General features: G+C 50.7%; 1 protein-coding gene across 1 annotated transcript in view; it reads right to left on the minus strand.

Moving 5' to 3' along the window:
* The window catches only part of ITGA11 (integrin subunit alpha 11), a 133,704-nt gene that overhangs the window by 65,175 nt on the left and 46,637 nt on the right, over positions 1-21,892 (minus strand). Inside the window, exon 3 of the mRNA XM_003267148.4 lies at positions 3,385-3,485. Coding sequence (XP_003267196.3) covers positions 3,385-3,485 — 101 coding nt within the window. The remainder of the gene's footprint in view (positions 1-3,384; positions 3,486-21,892) is intronic.

The raw sequence follows: 21,892 nt of genomic DNA on the forward strand, positions 1-21,892 counted from the left end.
TGGCACCATCGCGGCTCACTGCAATCTCCAACTCCCAGGTTCAAGCAATGGGAGGAATAATTTCTAAGGAGCCCTCAAGCAAGAATGGGTTGCATTGCACTGTGTCGGTGACTGGAAGTGTGAAGAGTCGGCCTGGCTCCCAGGGCACACAGGTCAGGAAGGCCAGCTGGTGCAGGAGTCTGGGGGTGGGCCACTGGCAGAGCCCAGCTTGCCAGACACAGACTGTTTTGTGGACTGGAGGGTGGGGGCAGCTGTGTTTGTTGTTTTTCCTTTTTGGTTTTCCTCAGTTTGAAGCAAGGCTCCTTTTGAAATCTGCCCTTCTTGGCTGTGCTAAGAATGACTGGGCTCGATTTCTCTTTTGTCTGTCCAAGCAGGCCAGAGAGAAAATGACAGTAAAGCCCCGGTGTTTCTGAGATGCCTTATCATCTACAAAGCACCGCGCACACCTGCCCTTTCAGGACCCCTCACCGTCCTGGGAGACCCAGGGGTCATCATTTCCATTTTACAGATGAGAACATTGAGGTATAGAGAGGGTTAGTGACTGCCACAAAGTTACCTGCTGGGAAATTAAAGAGCAAGATCTTTAGCCCAGACCATGTGACGTTTCATCCCGAGTCCTGTGTTTTTTCCCATCTGATGGCATCATGGTGGCAGTGGGAACTAGAGGGGCAGCTCCATGCTCCTCTGGGCTGGGTAACCCTCGCCCGCTTCTGGCTAGAATTCTGCCCTCCGTTTATTTAAGGAAGCCAGCCCTCACCACCCTGCCCCTCTCTTTCCTCTCTCTCCCCTGGGACTGATGTTTGTAGTGAAACTGTGCAGCTGGCTGAGACAGAGGGGCAGGGGAGGAAAGATCCCTGTGTTGGAGTTAGACAGACTCAGGTTCAAGTCTTTGCCCTACCCCCCTGTGAGCGGGAGAGACTCACGCCTTCCTCAGCAGGTCTGGGTGAGGGTCCTGGGCCCAAATCTCTCCCCACACAGGGCCTGGCTTTGAGAATCACATCACCACCCCCAGCCCCCGCCTCTCATTGAAAACCCTGACTTTATCCAGGTGTTGGAAGGACAGTGCCAGTGGTAGAGTCTTTCCCACCGAGGTGTGAATGACTGACACCCACTTAGCCTTCCCTGGAGAAAGAGGAAAGAACATTCCTGGCACCATGCTGCCCAGTGCCTGGAACGGCCGTAGGAAAACCCAGGACTCAGGTTTCCCAGCCTTGCGTTTTCCACCGTGGGGCAAAACTGACAGATGTTCTTTCTGCCGTGCATTTTCTTCTCAGTGGAAGAGAGAACCACACCTCAAGTGAAGAGTAATGTCCCTCTGTCCCAACTCACTTTGCTACCCACTGCCTCCTAGGCCTGTGCCCCAGCTCAGAAATGTTTTCCAGGGTCTGATGGCTTTATGTCTCCTCCTCCCTCTGGAGAGAAATGGGGTCCACATTGCAACAGAGAAAAAAATGATTGGTTCACAAATCCACGTCCCTGCCTGGACCAGGAGCTTCTCTTGGTGGCTGAGGCCCTGAGCAGACTGCCCACTCTTCCACCTGCCCCCCCAACCTCATTGCCTCTGTCCCAACCACATGGCCTTTCTTTATCTTCTCAAACAGGGCAGACTTGTTCCTACCTCAGGGACTTTGCACTTGCTCCTCCTTTGTCTGGAGTGCTCTGCCCCCACCTGTAACCTTCTCAAAAACTATCTGCTCAGAGAGGCCTTCCCTGATCACCTGCTAAGGTAGAAATCCCTCTCCACTTCCATCACCCCCTAGCCACTCTTATTACAGCACCTGGTTTATTGCACAGCGTTGATCCCTGCCTAAAATTATCCTGCTTCCTAATTTGCCTACCCGACTACTGTCCCCTTCCTTGGCCTCTTGTTCCCCACCATATCCCCAATAACTAGCACAGTGTTTGGTACACGCTAGGTGCCCATTAAAGATTCGGGAACAGATTAGACCTGGAATGGATCCTAAGGGTTGTCGAGTCCAGCCTCCTTGCTTTACACATGAGTAAACTGAGGCTCAGAGAGAGGATGTGAACTCCCCATGGACCCACAGCGAAGAAATTGTACAGCTGGAAGGGGACTCCCGCCTGGCCAGTTTCAGAAGCCTGTGTTCTCAGGGTGCTGATGACCTGGAACCATACGCCACCAACCAGGCACCCTCTTCCCTCAGATGATTTCCTCACTGAAGTTTGGGCCCCAGCTATGCTGGGTGTTGAACTTCCCACCCATGGCGCTGACGCAGATGTGGACAGCGGGAGCCTCTGGGACCATGTGACAGACAGCCGGCTGCCCTGGGGAGTTCTTTGGGCTTTCTTTTGGATGCTGACCTTTTCATCCATCAGCTTATCTCTTGAACCTCTGCCATTCCTGCCCAGTGAGACCCTGCTGCCCTTCCCATCCCCCACCTCCCAGGGAGTCCCACCCCACTGCTCTGGGGTAGAGGCCCTGCTCCTCGAAGGGGGGAGGCCCAGGGTCCTGGCCCTAGGGGAGGCCAGTCCTCCAGGGCAAAGCCTAGAATTGCAGCTTATCAGCCAAAATGGAACTTTTTCTCCCTTCTGAGAGCAGAGCAAGCAATGGCCCAGCCACTGTCTGACCTTTAGGACAAGTGGGAGCACTTTAGTGGACTGGTGTGTGTGCTTAGTGGATACACGTTTGCACACACATAAGCAGACACACACATGCATGCAAACACACGCGAGTAGATTTTAGGAGGGCTTCAGAGGCTGGGGGCTATTCACAGCATCTCCCTGTTCGAGAATATGCCTGAAAGCTCTTCAGTGAGGAAAGGCTTGCACTTCCGAAGGGCAGTGCTGCATGGTGGTTAAAGGGAGGCCGTAGCCCGCATGGACTGGACTCCAAGCCCTGCTCCTTGTGAGCTGAGTGACCCCGGGCAGGTCCCCTCACCTCTGTATGCTGTCATTTCCCATCTGTTAAGTGGTAAATCCCATATGGGTGTTGTGAGGATTAAATGAGTCCAAATGTGCCTCACACATGGTGAACATTATCTAAGATATCTGAATGTTAACTATTGTTGTTATTATTTCAAAATCAGGAAAAAGACAGGAAGTCCTTTTTTTTTTTCCTCCTGGGAGAGAAAACTTTTAGTTGAAGGGCAGTGGCTGAGTCAGAAAGAGGAATGGCCTGGGACAGCTAGGGCCTGGGTTGATTCCTGGTGAGCCCCTGGCAAGCTGTGTGGCTGTGGGAAAGTTGTCTCCTCTCCCTGGCCTCAGCTTCCTCATGTGTAAAGTGGGGGCAGTGATATCAGCTGGGTCACCTCGTGGGGTAGCAGGAAGGAGTCAGTGTGACCGTGGACATGGGCGTGCATCAGAGCCTGCCTTGTGTTAGACAACCGCCCGCCTCATTGTGAAGAGACCACCAGCCCACGTTACCCAAGTTGAGTTTGGTGCAGTTCCCGTGGATCACTGGACACTTGTACACGTCTCCCGTCTTCTGGTGGCCATTGGTTTCCAGTGGGGCGCCCACGACCAGCCTGGGAAGGAAGAGAAGATGAGCAAAGACACTGGGGGAGGTACTCTTTCCTGGCAGAGGATGGAGCCTGGTGGGCAGTGTGGAGGTGAAGTTGGGTGGGGAGGGTGGGAGGGAACCCTGGAGGTGTGACCTCATGCAGACCCTCAGGCTGGGACCACTGTCTCCCTGGGGTAGGGATGCTGGGCTTTCAGCATAAAGTCATGGGACCTGTGGCCCATTCTAGGCCCTTGCCTAGGTTCAGAGATGAAGACCACATGGGCTCTGCAACAAATGGGATGGAGGCAAATCCCTGGTAGAGGAGGGGGCAATGTTTGAGCTGGGTCTTAAGGGATGAATATGAGTTTGTCAATTGATGAGAGAGCGGTAATGGGAGTCATTCTGACAAAGGAATGATGTTTCTAGAGCCACAGAGTCTTGACCATCTGTCATTACCTGAAAGGGGCCTCATTCTTCATCTTATAAGGAAGCCTTTAAGCTGGTGCCCCAGAATGGGTCAGGGTGGACAAGGCAGCCAGTGGGCGGAAGCTGCCATGCAGCTGGGGCTCCTGCCTTGAGCCAATGCCTTTGCAACCTTCTTTGGAAAAAGTGTCTTTGCAGATGTAACTAAGTTAAGATTCTTGAGTTGAGATCATCCTGGATTATCTGGGTGGGCCCTAAATTCAATGGCAAGTGTCCTGAAGAGGAAACACAGAGGAGAGACATGGGGAGAAGAGAGACACGGGGAGAAGAGAGACATGAGAAGACAGAGGCAGAGTTAGGAGATGCTCCCCCAAGCCAAGGAGCACCCAGGGCCACCAGAAGCTGGAAGAACCAAGGAAGGATTCTCCCCCAGAGCCTGCGGAGAGAGTGCGGACCTGGTGCTGCTTCAATTCGGGCTTGTGTCCTTCAGGACTCTGAGGGAATGCATTTCTGTTGTTTTAAGCCACGCAGGTTGTGATCATCTGTTATGGCGGCCCTAAGGAACTAACACACCTGGCTTACTTACTTACATGTATCTAGGGATAAGTGAGCAGCCGCTCCTTCCTGGCCCGGCCAAGCGCCGGTAGCCGTGCCCTGGAGGAAAAGCCTGCGACCCTGGAGGTGCAGCTGTGGACTCATCCCCCTTGATGCTGGGGAGAGTTCTACCTCAGACTGGAGGGTCCCCAGGTCCTGTCCTTAGTGCTCCCCACGGCCCCCTACGCCTCATCTCCCACCCACCAGAGAGCAGCCCCATCACGGGGGCCCAGAGTGTCCCAGGATTCTGATTCTGACCTGCCCACTGGGTCTGCGGCACGTGACTCTGGCACACCTGGGGCCCTCTAGGCCTTGGGTGCTGGTCAGGCTTTCTGCTCAGGTCATATACTAACAGTGGCTAAGAACGGTAATCCTTCCCAGGGACAGCAGTACTGTGTGTGGGAGGGGACACCACAGCCCACAAGAGCCCTGAAAGGCTTTCGATCCCGAGGGATAGAGAACAGATGATGGTGGGATCTGGGGCACAGGGACAGGTGGGACTTTCTGCAGCTCTTTAGACCTTGCTCTTCCAGCAGCTTCAGACTGCCCGGTGACATGGCCCAAAGAAGAAGCCACCACACGCCAGCTGACTTAGATGGTTGGGAAGAGGTGGCCGGGAGACTCGGGCTGCACGGGACTTAAGTGGCTTCTTGTGGTCCATTGCTCTCCCTGCCCCGGTCCACCTTGGCGCTGTCAGGAAGGAAAGCCAGGTCTGAAGTGGGAGTTAACAGAACTCTGTTTGAAATTAAGCGTCTATAAAATAAGAGCTGAGGTTTCTCCCCTGGGGAGCCAGATGATGGCAGATTCTATATATATCCCCTTATTAAGCCTGCCTATTTTTGACTGGCAGGAATTAATTGGACCCATAAAATCTGTTTGTCTAGACGAGGTGATTTTTGGCTACTTAATTCTGCAAGTGATTGTGTGGTCAAGGCTGCTCCATTCTTGAGAGAGAGAGAAAGTGAGAGAAAGAAAGAAAAAGGTCAATAAGAGAACCCTGGGCTCTACGCTTACTTCTCTGGGGCTGCTCCAGTTTTCAAGGTTAACCTGACACGTGACCAAGTCTTCCTGAGGGGCACGTTCCTCCTGGGCACCGTTGCCAGATGGAGGAGCACCTCTCAGGGTGCCTCTGGGAGAATCAGGTGCAGCATGTTCTAGATTAGAAAAGCCATGGCCAGCTGGGTGCAGTGGCTCATGCCTGTAATCCCAGTACTTTGGGAGGCTGAGGCGGGTGGATCACCTGAAGTCAGGAGTTCAAGACCAGCCTGGCCAACATGGTGAAACCCCCATCTGTACTTAAAAAATACAAAAAAATTAGCCAGATGTGGCGGTGGGCATCTGTAATCCCAGTTACTTGGGAGGCTGAGGCAGGAGAATCATTTGAACCCGGGAGGAGGAGGTTGCAGTAAGCCGAGATCATGCCACTGTATTGTGGCAGAGCAAGACTCCATCTCAACAACAACAACAAAAAGGCACCGAGAGACAGAAGGGGCCATATCTAGGCAAGCTATGCGCAAAGACTGGTGGCTTCCCAGACGTCATGTGTCCTGGCAGTGGCTGAGATGGGACAATCTGACAGTAAATTCACTAAGTCACTGTGACCTCAAATTTGCAATGAGACCGGTTTTGTCCTTTTCAAAGAACAAGGGCCACTCCCTGGGTCCCATCTCCACTCTCCCAGACCTCATTTCTCTGGGAGTCCATAGTACTTCATGAGGTAGGAGGGCGGGGCTTACTGTCGCCATAATACAGATGCAGAAACTGAGGCCCCAGGAGGGGAGCTGACCCAGCCCCACAGTTGGTTTGCAGCAGGGCTGGGACTGGAGCTCTCCCGGGACAGCTTCCTCTGCATTGCCTCAAATGTTTCTTTGCCATGAAGAGAGGGCCTGGGTCAGCCCTTCTCTCCATTCTTGAGTCTGGGCATTACGTGTGCCTGTTGGGCTTGAGGTTTTGAGGACATGATTCAGTCTCAGTTTGAGGGGATAACTGCCGAAGCGCAGGGAAAATGTTCACGTCACCACTGAGACCAGCCAAATTGCCTGGGGTCTGGCAGCCCCTGCCACCCTCTGCAGCCTCAGCCTTATATAGCCTTCTGCAGCCTCAGGGCCTGCTGCGCCTCTCGGGGGCTTGATACCCTACACCTCCTGGCGTGGGCACCAGACGGCACAGCAAACCCCAAAGGTCGTGGCGAGCATCCGGCCCTTTCCATGGGCTGTGTGTTGTGAGTCACTGGCTGCGGGCTCCCAGCATTCTTCCTGCAGAGGCGCAGGGAGCAGGGCTTTGGTGGATGGGAAAATGGGCAACAGGCATTCCAGCCACAGCCCTGTAGGACCCTTTCCCTGTTGACCAACCTCTAAGAAGGGCCTTGCCAAGAGAGGATGGTCCCTGTGGAGATTGCACTCTGGAAGGCTGGACACAGCACTCTGGAAGCCCTCTGCTGGGCTCCTTGGCTCCCTGCAGGACCCAGACTAAGACAAAGGGCCCCTGGCTCCAGTGCCCTCCCACCTGACTCTACCTCACACCCTCTCCAACAAGGCCCTTTGGGGACTCATCCTGAATTCTGCTTATCCTCAGCTCCATTCTTCCAGGCAGTTTTGGTCTCTAAACTTTTAAAATTCAATATCCTGTAAGAAAAAAGATGGCACGTACCCCTAATTATGTGTAAGTATATATGTAAATTATACCAGCAAACTGTCCAATTTTAATAAACTGCATATTTAAATGTTAGTAATTCTATTTTTTCAGATAAAATATAAACCTAAATAGAACTCACATTTATTTTATTTCTGTACTCCAGTATATAGTCCAGCATAGTCCCAGTGGTGTGTGTACCCTGCCCTGGAGACCATCCCTTTAAAATCCAGCATAAATTCCCACCTGCTCCAGGAAGCCCTCGGTGATTACCTTGGCCTTTCTCACATAAACTGGCATGTAATCCCTGCTGCCTGGTGTGGCCAATGTTGTAGTGTCATGATTCCTTGAGGTCTGAGATGTCCTGGACTGCCCTACTGCACCAGAGTAGGGTGGTCCTGAAGGCACTCGGCAAAGAGGTGCCCAGTGACCGACCTAAACTTCTGTATGACAGTCTGCAGCAGGAGCAACTGTGGGGGCTTTTGGCTTTGTCTCAGGCCTAAGAGAAGCCCCTGAATTCAATCCTTGGAAAGAGGGTTGTTGAGAAATCGAGTACTTTCCACACATAGAAGTTCAATGGAGTGACCCAGCTTCCGTGATAAAGTCAATGTTGACTGCTTCCCTGGTTTCCATTTCCTCCTTCCCAACAGCACTCTTCTCTGTTTGAGGATCCAGGGAATCTGACTCTGTTCCCAGTGGCAGGGATGGAGCACATAGCTCAGGTTAGGACAGTTTATCCCCCAGCGGCAGCGATTGAGTCAGGGTGGGACAAAGACTTAAATCTCGCCAATCAAAGTGAATCTCAAGACTTGTGCTTGGGATGCAGGTAGCAGGGTGGTCTCTTTTCTCTGGATGCCGTAGTGAGTGAATGCAAGGCCTGGAACTGTTGGCAGCCACCTTGTGATGATGAGGGGTATGAGCTGATACATTGACAGGGGGATAGCTGAGAGAAGCATGAAGAGAAGGAGCTGAAGTCCTGCTGATGCTGTGAGCCCCTGGATCAAACTGTACCTGAAGCCTAACTACCACTGGGCTTTTCAGACATAGGCTCAATGACTACCTGTTACTGCATAGTAAGTCTGTGAGTTTTTAGGTACTTATAACTGAAAACATCCTAATGTTTAGAGTGTACAAGGCAAAAAAAGTACACATAGTTAAAATTACTCTTAGAAATTCCCTATGTTATTATGCTACAAGAGAAACATGGCAACCAAGACCAATGAGGGAGGAGCAGATTCATATTCCCCAGCTCATGCTCCACCTGGGGCCTGGTCTTACTGAGTGAGTGGTAGGTGGAATCGCCAGCACCATGTATATTATTTCTCTAATTGTTTAACTGAATGCATAAAACTTTCCCCTGGCCTAGCCTTGTGGCAACAGAAACCCTTTTGTCCTGTGTGCATCCCACATACAACAGCTGCTTAGACAGGGAACCCTGCATTCCGGATGTTTCTGGTTACCTGGGAACAGGCCTCGAGACCATCAGAGCTGGGAGGAAACATGCAGGTTCCTTGGGCCAGCCTCAAATGTGGGATCCAAGGCCAGGGTGAGAAGTGCTGTGTCTGAGGCCTCAGACAGGCAGTGGCACAGCTGGACTAGTACACAGTGTCCTGACTCCCAGGGTAGTGCTTCCCCCAAGCCATGGAGGGCAGAAAGCCTAGAGGCAAGGGCTGGGGCTCTAGGCCCAGTCAGACTTTTACAGGCTGTGTCTGTTGAGGCAGGCAGGAGCAGCTTAGCTCCCCAGCAGATGAAATGAGCCAAGGGCATGAATTGAGCTCACTGGATACTAGGGGAAGGAAGAAGGAACCTCCAAGGATGGGCCTGCCTCTGGAGCAGATCCTGAGACCAGAGGCTGTCATAGACTGCCCAGGAAGGGAAGAATGTGGGTTCAATCCCCTCCATGATGGGCCTCACGGCCTCCCTCTGCAAGGCCTCAACCTCACATCCCGGGAAATCCAATTATCATTGGTTATCCTTTTCATTTGAATGAATCACTTTCAATGCAATTTAACTGCACTTGATTTTGATCTCCAGGACAGCTTTGGGGCTGGCAGAGCAGTTTGTGTCTGAGGCTCAGAATGTCGGTATGATGAGCCTGCAGAGAGACACTGATCAGTTTCACAGCCAGGACTCCACGTCCTGTGCTCTTTTTTCCATTGTGAAGAACTAGAAGGCTCGGTGCCCAGAGAGGAGTGAGGCCTGCCCTCTCTAGGGCCAGCAGGGCCTGTCCCTACAGGAGCCTCTCACCAATCTCCTCTCTCACCCCATTCCCTTCCTCACCTGTTCCTTTCTCTCAACACAGCCCCCACTTCCTTAAACCCACATGGGCCCTTTGTATCTTTTTTCTCCTGGCTTCATTTTCCTTTTCTGAAATCAGATAGGGGCATCAGGGAGGGGTTTCACTGGAGGAGCTGAGAGCTCGAGGGAACAAAGGAGAGATTATTCCTTTAGTGAGGCCTTTCTCTCCCTCTCTCTCCATAGAAAATGGAATCTCCTCCAGCCCCTGTGAGTTTGGTGGCTAATGGGTTCAAGATGGGGCTGGGGAAGCGCTGAGAGCAGCAAGTCCGAATGCCTGCCCAATGGGGGCCCCAGGGCTGCCCTGGCTGGGGGTTGGGTGCAGATGGAGAATCTGGCCCAGGACCTGCCCAAGGGGAGAAGTTGGCACCTGCAGGTCTTCCTGGGCTGACTGCAGGGGCTTGTGGTTCACCTTGGCTCACACATCTGGTAGGCCTGGCTTCGTGGGGGCTGGGGAAAGGAGAGCCCCTCTGTTTGCACATCTCTTACTCTCCCTCCATAAAGTCCTATCAGACGCTGGAAACCTTTGTGTGCGTTTTAAACAGGGACATATGCATGATGATTAATTTTATGTGTCAACTTGACTGGGCCACGAGGTGCCTAGATATATGGCCAAACATCATTCTGGGTGTTTCTGTGAGGGTGTTTTTTGCATGAGATGAACACTTAGATCTGTAGGCTAAGGAAAGCAAATCACGCTTCCTAACGTGGGTGGGCCTCATTCAATCAGCCGAAGGGCAGAACAGAACAAAATGACTGACCCTCCCTTGAGAAAGAGAATTCTCCCTGGACCCTACCCCAGACCATCAACAGAGGCTGACACTGGGGGTGGGGTGCAGCGTCTGTGTTTTCACAAGCCCTCTAGGAGACACTGATGCATGCTTAAGTTTGAGAAGCATGAGGAGTGTTTATATGGGGGAAACCGAGGCATGGCGACCCTCACCGGGCTCAAAGCCCCAGATCCATGCCAACAAAATCCACCCTCTTCACCACGTCTTCTGAGGCTGTATATCACCTCATTGTTCTCCTCTCTTTTTTTCACCTGGGCTGCTATAAACACTGCACAGCCGGGTCTTCTCGGCCGTCATTTAGGGCTCATCTCCAAGGCCAGCTCCCCAAAGTGGCCTTTCCTGAAGACCTGTCACTCCCTCTCTCGCCAACTTGCCTTGTATTCCTCAAGTACTTTGTAGTGTCTGATGTTGGCTTCTTTGTATAACTTTTCATTGTCCTTATTTCCCTATAGGATTTAAGCCCCAAGGGAGCTAGGATCTTGCTGGTCAGGTGGGCAGCCACAAATACCCCAGCACCCAGAACAGCATCTGGCACAGAGTGGATCCTGAAATGCAGTTTTTGTATGAGCTGGTGAATCACCTGGGTTAGTGGGATGCCTGTGACCCAGTAGCCTGCAGCTTGGGACCACTGACTGCCAGCTGCTTACTTTTGTCTTCCAACATGGGTTGACCCAACTGGACAAATAGAGCAAGCTCTGGCAGGGGAAGACAAGGTCATTAACTGCCTTGGGCCTCAGTGTTCTCATCTACCCAAAGGGACTGAATATTATACCTGGGCTCCTCACCCTTCAGGGTTTTGAGGGGCAGTGGTTTCCACCCTTGCTGGTCATCAGGATCACCAAGGGAGGTACAAACGCAGGTTCCTGAACCCCACCTCCAGAAGGTTCTGACTCAGCCAGTCTGGGACACGGCCCAGGAATCTGCAGATCCTCTGGGGTGTACAGGCAGGATGGGAAGCCCTGTTTGAAGGATCTGCTAAGGAAGCAGGTAGGAGGCCCTCTGGCCAAGTGAAGCAGCACTTCCACCCTGGGAACTTCCACTGTATCTGGGGATCATGACCACAGCCATCTCCAACCATCTAGCTCACCCAGATTGATTTTATCTATTTATTTTTGAAAAATTTATTTCTTTTGGTCATAAGAAAATATGTAATAAATAATACTTTAATTGGTTCAAAAAAATTCACTTATTTAAAAACTGTGATTCTTTGTGTATTAAAGGTAAAATACACATTTGTTATCTAGTGTTCATGTTGCAGAACTGTGCAAAGTAATACTTTTGTTTTGTTTTGTTTTTTTGAGACAGAGTATATCGTTCTGTTGCCCGGGCTGGAGTGCAGTGGCGGGATCTCAGCTCACTGCAACCTCCACCCCGCTGGGTTCAAGCAATTCTCCTGCCTCAGCCTCCCGAGTAGCTGGGATTATAGGCATGCGCCGCAATGCCCGGCTAATGTTTGTATTATTAGTAGAGACAGGGTTTCACCATGTTGGCCAGGCTGGTCTCAAACTCCTGACCTCAGGTGATCTGCCCGCCTCGGCCTCCCAAAGTGCTGGGATTACAGGCGTGAGCCACTGCGCCCGGCCCCAAGTAAAACTTGAAAGGCTTCTCCCTCCCCTTCTCAATCCAGCCTTCTATAGAAAACTACTACAGCAGCAGGGATGCAGACAATCTAGGGGACATCCAGAATTTAAAAACTGGAATCATTCTACATACGTGGTTCTGTAACATGCTTTTTCCATTTAATTATTTTGTATGTGGACATATTTCTGTGTTAATATATATCAATGCCCCCCTTAGACTGTGTGACTAGGGCCCCTGCTCTTGGTTCCGCTCCAACCCTTCTCTAGCTGTGCCCCTTCCTATGGGGTGAGGAGTTCTAGGGGCCAAGAGGACAGGACACCTAGAGCCACTGTCCTCCTACTCTGGGTGGCTGGGATGCTGGAATCTCCTGCCCAAATAGCCTGGGCCTGAGTCCAGGGCCTGTGCAGGCATCTCCTCTAGACCTGTCTTTCTGATAGAGAAGCATACCTCTGATGGTAGTAGCCAAGGAGTGGCCATTTGCAGGGCTGTACAGAGAGCTTGGGTGTGCAGGCTGGCGTGTCTACATGTGTAATGTACCCCAGTTATTGAGAGAGAACCAGAGGTGGGAAGAAAAGATGGCAGGCTGTGGGCCAGAGCCTCTGTTTACTTTCTTGCCTCAGGCCCCTCAGATGTTACAGGTGGGCATGGTATAGATAGATAATATAGTTCTGCCTCATTCTTTATAGTGGTTGCACAGTGTTATACTTTTTAACCATTCTCCTGTTCAGGGATACTGAAATAGTTTAATCCCTCTTTCTATTGACAGACGTTCAGGTGCTTTGAACAATTTTTCTTGAAGCTGGGCATGGTGGCACGTGTCTATAATCCCAGCTACTAGGGAAGCTGAGGCAAGAACATCAGTTGAGACCAGGAGTTCAAGACCAGCCTGAGCAACAGAGCAATACTCCATCTATAAAAAATAAAAATTTATCTTGGTATGGTGGCTTGTGCCTGTAGTCCCAGCTACTTAAGAGGCTGAGGCAAGAGGGTCACTTGAGTCCAGGAGGTCAAGGCCGCAGTGAGCTATGATCATGCCACTGCACTGCAGCCCAGGTGACAGAGAGAGACCTTGTCTCTAAAAAAATAAAAAATAAAAAAAATTTCTGTTGCATATCTTTTATCAATACCAATAAATAAAAGGCCTCCACGCATAAGTAGCTATGGGTAGTCATGAAGTCAGTAGATACAAAGCCTACATGCTACCCTGTTGGCTGGACATAGAGGCGGCCCCTCTCAGCTTGGGCACACACCTGTTGACAAGCATCATCACAAACGTCAACTTCATAATCAACATTTGGGTCTCTGGTTTGCACTTGACAACTTTTAGGTCCACCTCAGCTGACATCCAAACAGTGCTTCTTTCCTAAGTTGCAGAAGTTCTTAGAAGAGAAGAGGGAAGAGTGACGGAAGGTGACTGCAAAGGAAGTTCTCAACCCATTTGGAGGGAAAATGAGAACCTCAGCCACTGACTATGCAGAATAAAAGTAGCCAGCTTGTGCCATTTAGAGTGTCTGACATTCAAGTGTCAATCTTCAGTACCCCTCCCCATCTCACTCCCCAATGCCAGTCACACACGGCTGCTCGTCTACCCATTTCTCAACATTGCCTGCACTCTCTCCTTCCCTCCTCTGCGTGAGCAGTCTCCTCATCCCAAACTCTCAGTCTATCCCCATTCCACCCACCCTTCAGTGCCTCTTCCTCCAGGAAGCCTTCCTTGATCTCTTAGCTGAAAGCTCTTTCAATTCCTATGAAGCTTTGTCTATACCTTTATTGTTTGTGTCTTTTCTCTCCTCTAGATAATTTGCCTGTAGATAGCACAGAGAGAGAGAGAGAGAGAGAGAGAGAGAGACCCTGATCCATCTTCAAATCTCCCCCCAGTGCTGATCAAATACCTTGAACACAGTCAAGGCTCAATCACTGTTTGTTGAGTGAATACATGAATGGACAGATAGAGGAAGCTGCTCATTTTGCAAAGACAAGCTGAGTCTTCACTTTGCTTCTTGGGGTGTAACTGGCAGCACAGCTGGGCTGAGCTCTTCTGGGTCCCGTCTGCAGGTGGACAACCAGCCTTGGTAAGCCCTTGGCCCAGCTCTCTCAGGAAGATGGCTGTGGTCTGTTCTCCCCCCAGAGAGGCTAGACATGCAATGTAACCCCTCTCCCTTCTCTTTGCAAAATGCCTGACAAACCCTTGCTTATTTTTCCAAGTCATGCTCAGAGGTTTTTTTCTTTCCACTTTATAGCAGCTTTCTCCCCCAAAAATGAAACATAAACACAGCAATAGTTTGGACAGATGTTTCCCAGCAGAATGTACAGCTTTAATTCCTGGTATGTGTGAGTCTGACAGCTTCTCAGCCATTGCATGGTAGGAAGGAAAGGGGCCTAAGCATTTCCTGCTCTCTGATCCGGGCCGGTGTGCTTGCTTTGGCTCATAAATAGGATGGTGACTCTTTAAATGTGGCCAGTGAGGTGTACACACCCAACTGTCTCCAGCAAACCACGGCCAGGCAGGTGGTCCAGCAAGGAAGATATTCCCATTAGACTGGGGAAGAAAGCAAGGCCCAGAGATGTCAGGATTGGCCCCAAATCACGCGGTCAGGTAGAGGCTGAGGCACAACGGGTACCCTCATTCTTCCAGCCGTGTCCACCAGCCACAGGGACTTGGGTAACGCAGAAAAAGGAGATGGCCGGGAGGTGAAAGGACAGATACTCTTTTCTTGTTCGTGGGCCTGTTGACATGTTCATAGCTATCTCTAATCTATCCCCAGATGGGCTAAGTGACCCACGGTGAGTCACCTGCCATCTCTGAGCCTCAGTTTCCTCATCTGTAAAATGAGGGACTTGGACACATTCTGTTCAAAGAAATAATTAATGAGCACTTGCTATGTGCTGGGCCCTGTGAACATAAAGATGAATGAAGCACAGCCTCACCCCTAGCCCAGTGAGGGCAGGCAGACCTATACCCGATGAATTTAGTGTGGAGAACATGCTGCAAGAGGGGTCTCCAGGCGTGGCAGGGCACAGAGGAAGGGTTCTTGCTCTGCTGTCTGGGGAGCCTTCCCGGAGTGGGCAACTCCTGGACGGAGGCTTGCATAATGAATAGGTGTCACTCAGATGAGAAAGGGCTGGGGCTCACAGGGAGGGTCCCGCATGGTGCCGGCGCTCATGTGCATTATTTCTATGCTGCCTTCCATGATGAAAGCTGGGCCTGAGGTGGGATCTGGAGGGACAGACAAGTCCCTGCCTTCATGGAGCTTGTGGCAGAGTCATCCTCAACAGGTTCATCCCTGTTCCTCCTTTCTGACTTTCCAAGTCCTCTCCCTTCTTGCCTCACTTGTCCAGAGAACTCTACTTAAAGTGGTCCTGAGTACAGACAGATGGTTAGATGCCTACATGACTGACAAGCACAGCATTGTGCCCCAGTCAGGTTGCCCCTACCTGCTTTCTGGGGTTCTTAACTTCTTGCCATTGGTCATCCCTCTTTGGATTCAGGCACTGAGGGCCACTGTCAGTGTAAGCCTGGAATGGAGTTAACCTATGGATCCATGGGAATTCACAGACCTCTTAGAAAAAATTAAGTCAGTGATTCCAGCACCTGGCTGGGCATTAGACTCACCTGGGGATTGTGAAAATATGGATTACCAGGCACCACCTCTAGAGGGCCTGTCTCTAATTCTTGGACTTGACTGAGATATCTGTATTCTTTTTGACCTTTCACAGGTGATTCTGTTTTGTGGTCAGCTTTGGGAACCCCTGGATTATCTTATCAGGTGATCACCAGGCTTTAAGATGATGGAAAACAGATAATATGGGAATAGAGGACAGGATGCCCAACCAAGAAATAAACAATGGGACATGTGCGCCTCTCCTTTCAAAGCACTTTATATGAATAAACAAATAAATGGATGCATGAATGAATATTCTGGGGGGAGTTTATTATGTAGCAGGGATTGTGCTACGGGTGTCCCTGACTTTGACCTAATCTTCTCAACCCCGAGGCAGAGACAGCATTCCAATTTTTTTTTTTTTGAGATGGAGTCTTGCTCTGTTGCCCAGGCTGAAGTGCAGTGGCATCATCTCGGCTCACTGCAACCTCCACCTCCCAGGCTCAAGCAATTCTCCTGCCTCAGCCTCCCGAGTAGCTGGGATTACAGGCGCCCACTGCCATGCCCAACTAAATTTTGTATTTTTAGTAGAGATGGGGTTTTGCCATGTTGGCCAGGCTGGTCTCGAACTTCTGACCTCAGGTGATTTGCCCACCTTGGCCTCCCAAAGTGCTGGGATTACAGACGTGAGCCACCGCGCCCGGCAACATTCCAATTTTGAAGCTGAGGAAACTACAGCACAGAGAGGCGAAGTCACCCAGCTAGTTAAGGGGCAGCTCTTCGGCCTCACTCTCCTACTGGGGCCTCGCCCCACCTCTGGGAGGTGGATGGAGTGCAGGAGCGTAGAGGACACAGAAGCCGGCCTTGGGTTGCATCAGGGAATCATTGTTTACATGGACTGCTTTAAAGTCTTTTCTGTCTGGTTCAAAGCTCAGATTTGTTTTCCTCCTCTCCCTCTGTGTTGTGACAAATAGTCATTCTTACAGAATTATTCTTATTTCAAGAAGCCATAAAGAAACAAAAAGGCTTGGGCTAGCTTCATTGGAGGGTGAAGTGTGTCATTACATTTTTGGAAATGTCCTCCTCCTGGGTTATAAAATCATTGGCTCAACAGTTGGAAAGTGACAGAAGAGAAATTGCAGACAGGATCTGCTGTCACAGCGTGAGCCATCCCGGAGCTGGGCCAGGCCACCAGCCACCACTCAGCTGATTACCTGCCTGAGTTCACTTTAGTGGGGCCCTTCCAAACTTTGCAAGAAAAATTAAAAAAAATAAGAAATCTCAACTTCTCCCATCCAGGGGCCATGGTCCCCAGACCCTTTAACACAAGGACATCCAGCTTTGGGCTTCCCCAAGATTTACCTTGGGTCACATCCTGACTTCTAGAACCATTCTCTTCCTCCCTTTCTTCTTCACCATCTGTGGGCCTATGCCAACCACTGAAGAGGCCAAGATGAATAAAGGCAAGCCCTACCCTTGGGGCTTCACAGCCTCCCTTCCCTCTTTTCTCTCTTGCTGGCATTTTATTTTCCATCTCATCTTTCCTCTTTCCTTTTCCCATTCCAGTTTCCATTTTTCTTGATTGGCTTTTTCTACAACTCTCTTTCCATGTGTCTACATTATCGTCTCAAGGTGACTCATCACAGATAAACCAGGAAGAAAAGATTCAAGAGGGAAAGTAGGAATTCAACAGAGGATGACAGAAACCTTGTTAAGATGGCCTCAGGTTGATAACAAGCATCTTGCTATTGGTTATGTGTCTGAGTGTTACGGCTGCTTGGAAGAGAAGGCACTGAAAAAGAAAAGTGATTTGAAAGAGTTTGAAATCCCAAGGAGTGGCCAGGCGTGATGGCTCACACCTGTAATCCCAGCACTTTTGGAGGCCGAGGCAGGCAGATCACGAGGTCAGAAGATCGAGACCATCCTGGCTAACACAGTGAAACCCCACCTCTACTAAAAATACAAAAGATTAGCCGGGTGTGGTGGCGGGCACCTGTAGTCCCAGCTACTCAGGAGGCTGAGGCAGGAGAATGGCGTGAACCTAGGAGGCAGAGCTTGCAGTGAGCCGAGATCATGCTACCGCACTCCAGCCTGGTCGACAGAGCGAGACTGTCTCAAAAAAAAAGAAAAAAAAAAGAGAAATTCCCAGGAGCCCTTGATTCCTCATGAAGGAGTCAGGGAAAGTTAGAAGGAGGTATTTTATCCAAGCCTGCAGAAAACAAGGGTTAGATAGTGATTAATTATAGTTAAAATTAGTGAGAAAAGGCGTTTGTGGCACCTTCATTTGTTTTTCTAATTGTATATAACCTTAAAACATGCACATTGCACCTTGTGGTTTTCAATAAGAAATTCTGTTTTTCACATTTCATAGCCTAACTGAATGGAAGCACATGCTACCCTGAGCGGTATCTATGGGAAGCCTCAGTGGTTGACTAGAGGAGCCATTGGAGGGCTATCTTGCTCCCTCTAGTGTCAGTTATGATCATTGCACATAAAGTGCCAAGGAGCAATTAAAAACAGTACCAGCCTTGAAAATTCAAACCTATGAAATTATAGAAAGCCACTCTCAAGATACAGGGAATTTCAACATTTGTTTATTCTCCAACTCATGTGAAAAGCTCCCATTTCCTCTCCTTCACTGGACTTAGGAAGGATGTTGGCATCGCAGAACGAATGGTGTTGGCTTCAGAAATGGAAAGGAGGCTGCGGGGAGCCCACAGGCTGCTGTAGGGGCAGGCTGGTGGGGGAGTGGGAAGAGACGGGTGGCAAAGATGCTGAGTTGGCAAACCCCTCTGGCTTTCCTGAACTGCCCACGTTAAATTTATTTTCTTTCTTGGAAGTTAGTAACCAGGAGACTTTCTTTTCAATATTTCCACTACCGAGATTGTGCGTCTTACCTCTAAAAGCATGCAATGGCTGAACTCCTGCCTTTCCGAGTTCAGCACTAAGGACATTCTATGGCCCTGAGGACTGGCCTTAGAGGCCTTAGAGGGTAGAGCTGAGATTAGCTCCATCTCTGGTTGACCAGTTTGTGTGTGTGTCAGAAGTTTCCTGGACCCTCACTGACATCTCTTCAATTTCTGGGACTTTCTTGTGTGGTTTGGCATTAAAAAAAAAAAAAAAAAAAGGACACAGAATGAAAGAGCAAGGAGAGAAGAGGAAAAAAAGTCACCCAAGAGACGCAAGGAGCCTTGGGAGCTGTTTGCAGGCTGTATCCTAAATCCATAGTGCCCCAGACTTCACTCTTGGTTCTGGGGCTGCTGTGCTCTCCTTGGTCATTCTCACTGCTGCTTTGTGCATTTGAGGGCCTGAAGATGCCCCAGCTCCTGCCAGTGAGGACGAATGTCTGAATTTCCACTCTCCCAGCCCTCTGCAGCTCATTTTCTTCTTGTCTGTGTGTGCCTGCCAAGGTCTGCTGGGTGGCTTGGCCTGGGGCCCTGGGCCAACGTTTCCCCACGAATACAGTTTTTCCTCTCTCCCTCTCTCTCTCTCCCTCTATCTCTCGTGCACTGGGTGGTTTCATCCTATCCTGGGCTTCGCTTCTGTAGTGATTTATCCTTTAACCAGAATGAGTCATGATGCCAGAATTTATTTGTTCCAAGAGAAAACAGCGGAGAGCATTTATGCGCTGTGGTGTTGGGAGCCTGTTCTAGGGGCCCAGGCCAGGGAAAGAGCAAAGGATGTTCCTCAGAAAGGCTTCCACAGCAACAACCAAGGCTGCCCCAGGCCTGGCAGCCTGCACTGTCACTGATGAAAAAGGGCAGACTTGTGTAAGATCCATCTTTCTGCTCAAACAACAAGCCGGAGGCCCTTTCCTCAAAACCTGCCCCTGGACACCATACCCTTTCTCCAGGGCATAGGCCAGTGTAGGGAAGTCACTCATTCAGCCTCTGCCCCACAGTAGACACTTAAACACCATCTCCTATTTCTTCATCATAAGAACCCTTTGGGATTCACATCACTGTACCCATTTTACAGATGAAGAAACTGCGATCCAGAAAGTGGATGTGATGTGCTTGAGTTTCTATCGCTTGGAAAGTAGCCAAGCTGGGAAGGGAGCTCAGTTCTGTGATTTCGAAGCCTAGATTCTCCCTGTAGTGAGGAGCCACTCAGACGTGCCTTTGCTGCCTCTGCTGAGGCAGAAGGCCGGTATGTGCCCCGAGACAGCACTCTATGCCTGTGGGAAAGGGCTGCAATGGGAGCTGGGAAACCTCCAGGTTGGGAGAGGAGGAAGTGGCAGTACCAGAGGGCAACACTCCTGGGCCTAGGCTCCACAGCTGGTTTTGTGGATTTACTCCTCATGGATTGCCTTTGCAGTCAACCCAAATTCCACCATAGTTGGCCTCTGGTTTTAGACATGGAAGACCCTAGTGAAAATGCAAATTTGTTATCTGGGAAGGTCAGTACCTAAACCCACTGTAAAAGGATGAATGCCTCAGCCCAACTAGAATTTAGTTTGGGTAAATATCATCTATAAAGTCTTGAGACATGAGATCTGCGATGGTGGGTGAACTGACCCTTGGGTAGTTTTCACCTAAGTGCTTGTTAATCCTGGTGGAAATGCCACAGAAATGGAAGCAACTCTGGGCTGGGGGCTGGGAGACTAGGTTTCAGTTCTGGCCCTCCCACTCACTTGCTGTGTGACCTTGGTCCGGTCTCTTTCTACCTCTGGGCCTCAGTGCCCTCATCTGTAAAATCAGGAGGCTGGGGCAAATGATTTCTCAGACCCCTCCCAGGCCTGGGGAGGAGCTGCAGCTGACGGAGCAGCCCCAAAGGCCAACCCCACCCACAAGCCTGAGTGGTCCACCTGCGCCTCCTGGGCCTGTCTCTGGCCATTCTGTTCCTCCCCAACCCACCATCATCTCTGAGAATTGGGGTCTTCTGAAGATCATGGGAATGGTGGCCCTGTCTTCAGGTTATGGGGCTCTCCCCTCTGCCTGGAGTCTCCACAGGTAGAAGATACTGTGTCTATAGAGAGGTCCCCAAGGAGAGATGGGTATTAACCTGATCAACCTGTGCCAGGTAGGTCCATTCCAGCCCTGGTCCACTTCAGGGGCCATGGCTGCCCATCCGCTGTGTCATGCCAAGCTTTGGGGGTGGTAATGGTAGTGGTGATGGTGGGTGTTGGCAGGATCTGCACTTGGCCATGGTGGATGATTTGCTCCTAAGCCAGGTAAGCTGCTGGGTTTCCCTCCCTACTGCCTCACAGTCCATCCTCAGGACACCCAATTCCACAGCCCTTTCCATGTCTGGCCACACAGTGCAGAGTTAAGTTGCTGCAAAATAATCCCAGAGATCCTTCAAAGAGGTTGGAAGGCTGCCCAGGACCTTTTGTGACTCTGGGGAATCAGGCCAGCATGTCTGTCCCTCCATGGCTGAGGGCGATGAGAGTGAGGCTTAAAATGCTCCCTTTTTCCCAAGAGAAGCTTCTGTTTCCCATTAGGACACCCCAGGATTTAGGAAACTGAGGCTCCAGTCAGTTCTGCAGGGGGCAGCCCATCTCCCAACTTCCTTTCTCTCCTGCTCCACCAGGACCCCCTTTCTCCTTTTTCTCCTGCTCCAGGGACCCTCCCTCTGGCTGCTCCTGTCCCCTTCTCTGTGCACACTCTCCTCGCCCCGCCGTGGGAGTCTGCAGGCCCACTGCTGCAGGTGGGTGCTGGGAGCCTGGACGGGGCTCTTTCTCCTTCCCTCCTCTCGTGGGTACAAGGCAGGCTGATAAGACTAAAGACACTGGCAGCTGCAGAGAGAAGCAGGGCGAGGTGGTACAGGGCAGCCTCCCTTCGCCTTGGCCACCCCTCACACCCTATCTCACCCATGTCTATCAGAGACTCAGGTGAGGGAGTGAAGAGGGGAAGGAAGAAAGAAAAGGGATTGGGGAGGAGGGGAGGAGGGGATGGGGGGAAAGGGAGAAGAACGAGGAGAAAAGTTGAGAAAGTAAGATGAGAAATCTGGCAGAGAAGGAAAAGGGGTGGAAAAGTAGAAGAAGGTAGGGGAAGGGATAAGAGGGAGAGAGGGAAGGGGCCTCTGGGTGCATTACAAGAATGAAGTGTGAGCAGATCGCCTCAAAAATAGCACCTTCTGTCCTCCCCACTTCACCTCCAGCCCCATCTCTGCTGTCTCTGGGCTCTCCATGGCCCCACACATGGAGGCATCTACATGGTGATTCTGCCTCTGCCTGTTGTCAGCAGCTTAAGACACTGGGAATGGCAACCGCTAAGTGTGTGGTTCTCAGAGTGCGGTTCCCAGACCAGCAGCACCAGCACCACCTGGGAAGTTCTAGAAAAGCACATTCTCAGGCCTCACTCAGACCTACTGAATCAGAAACTCTGGAGATGGGGCCCAGCAATCCGATTTAGCAAGCCTTCCAGGGATGCATGCTAAGGTTTGAGAACCATTGCTGGACAGTAGTTCATTCCAGACTCTTTACACATGACACACGTGACAGTAAATCCTTGCAAAGACTGGAGATTTTCTGTGTGTGTTAATGTATATTGTAAGCATTCCCTTACATCCGC

The sequence above is a fragment of the Nomascus leucogenys genome, chromosome 6, assembly GCF_006542625.1.
Source record: "Nomascus leucogenys isolate Asia chromosome 6, Asia_NLE_v1, whole genome shotgun sequence".
Lineage (NCBI taxonomy): Eukaryota > Metazoa > Chordata > Mammalia > Primates > Hylobatidae > Nomascus > Nomascus leucogenys.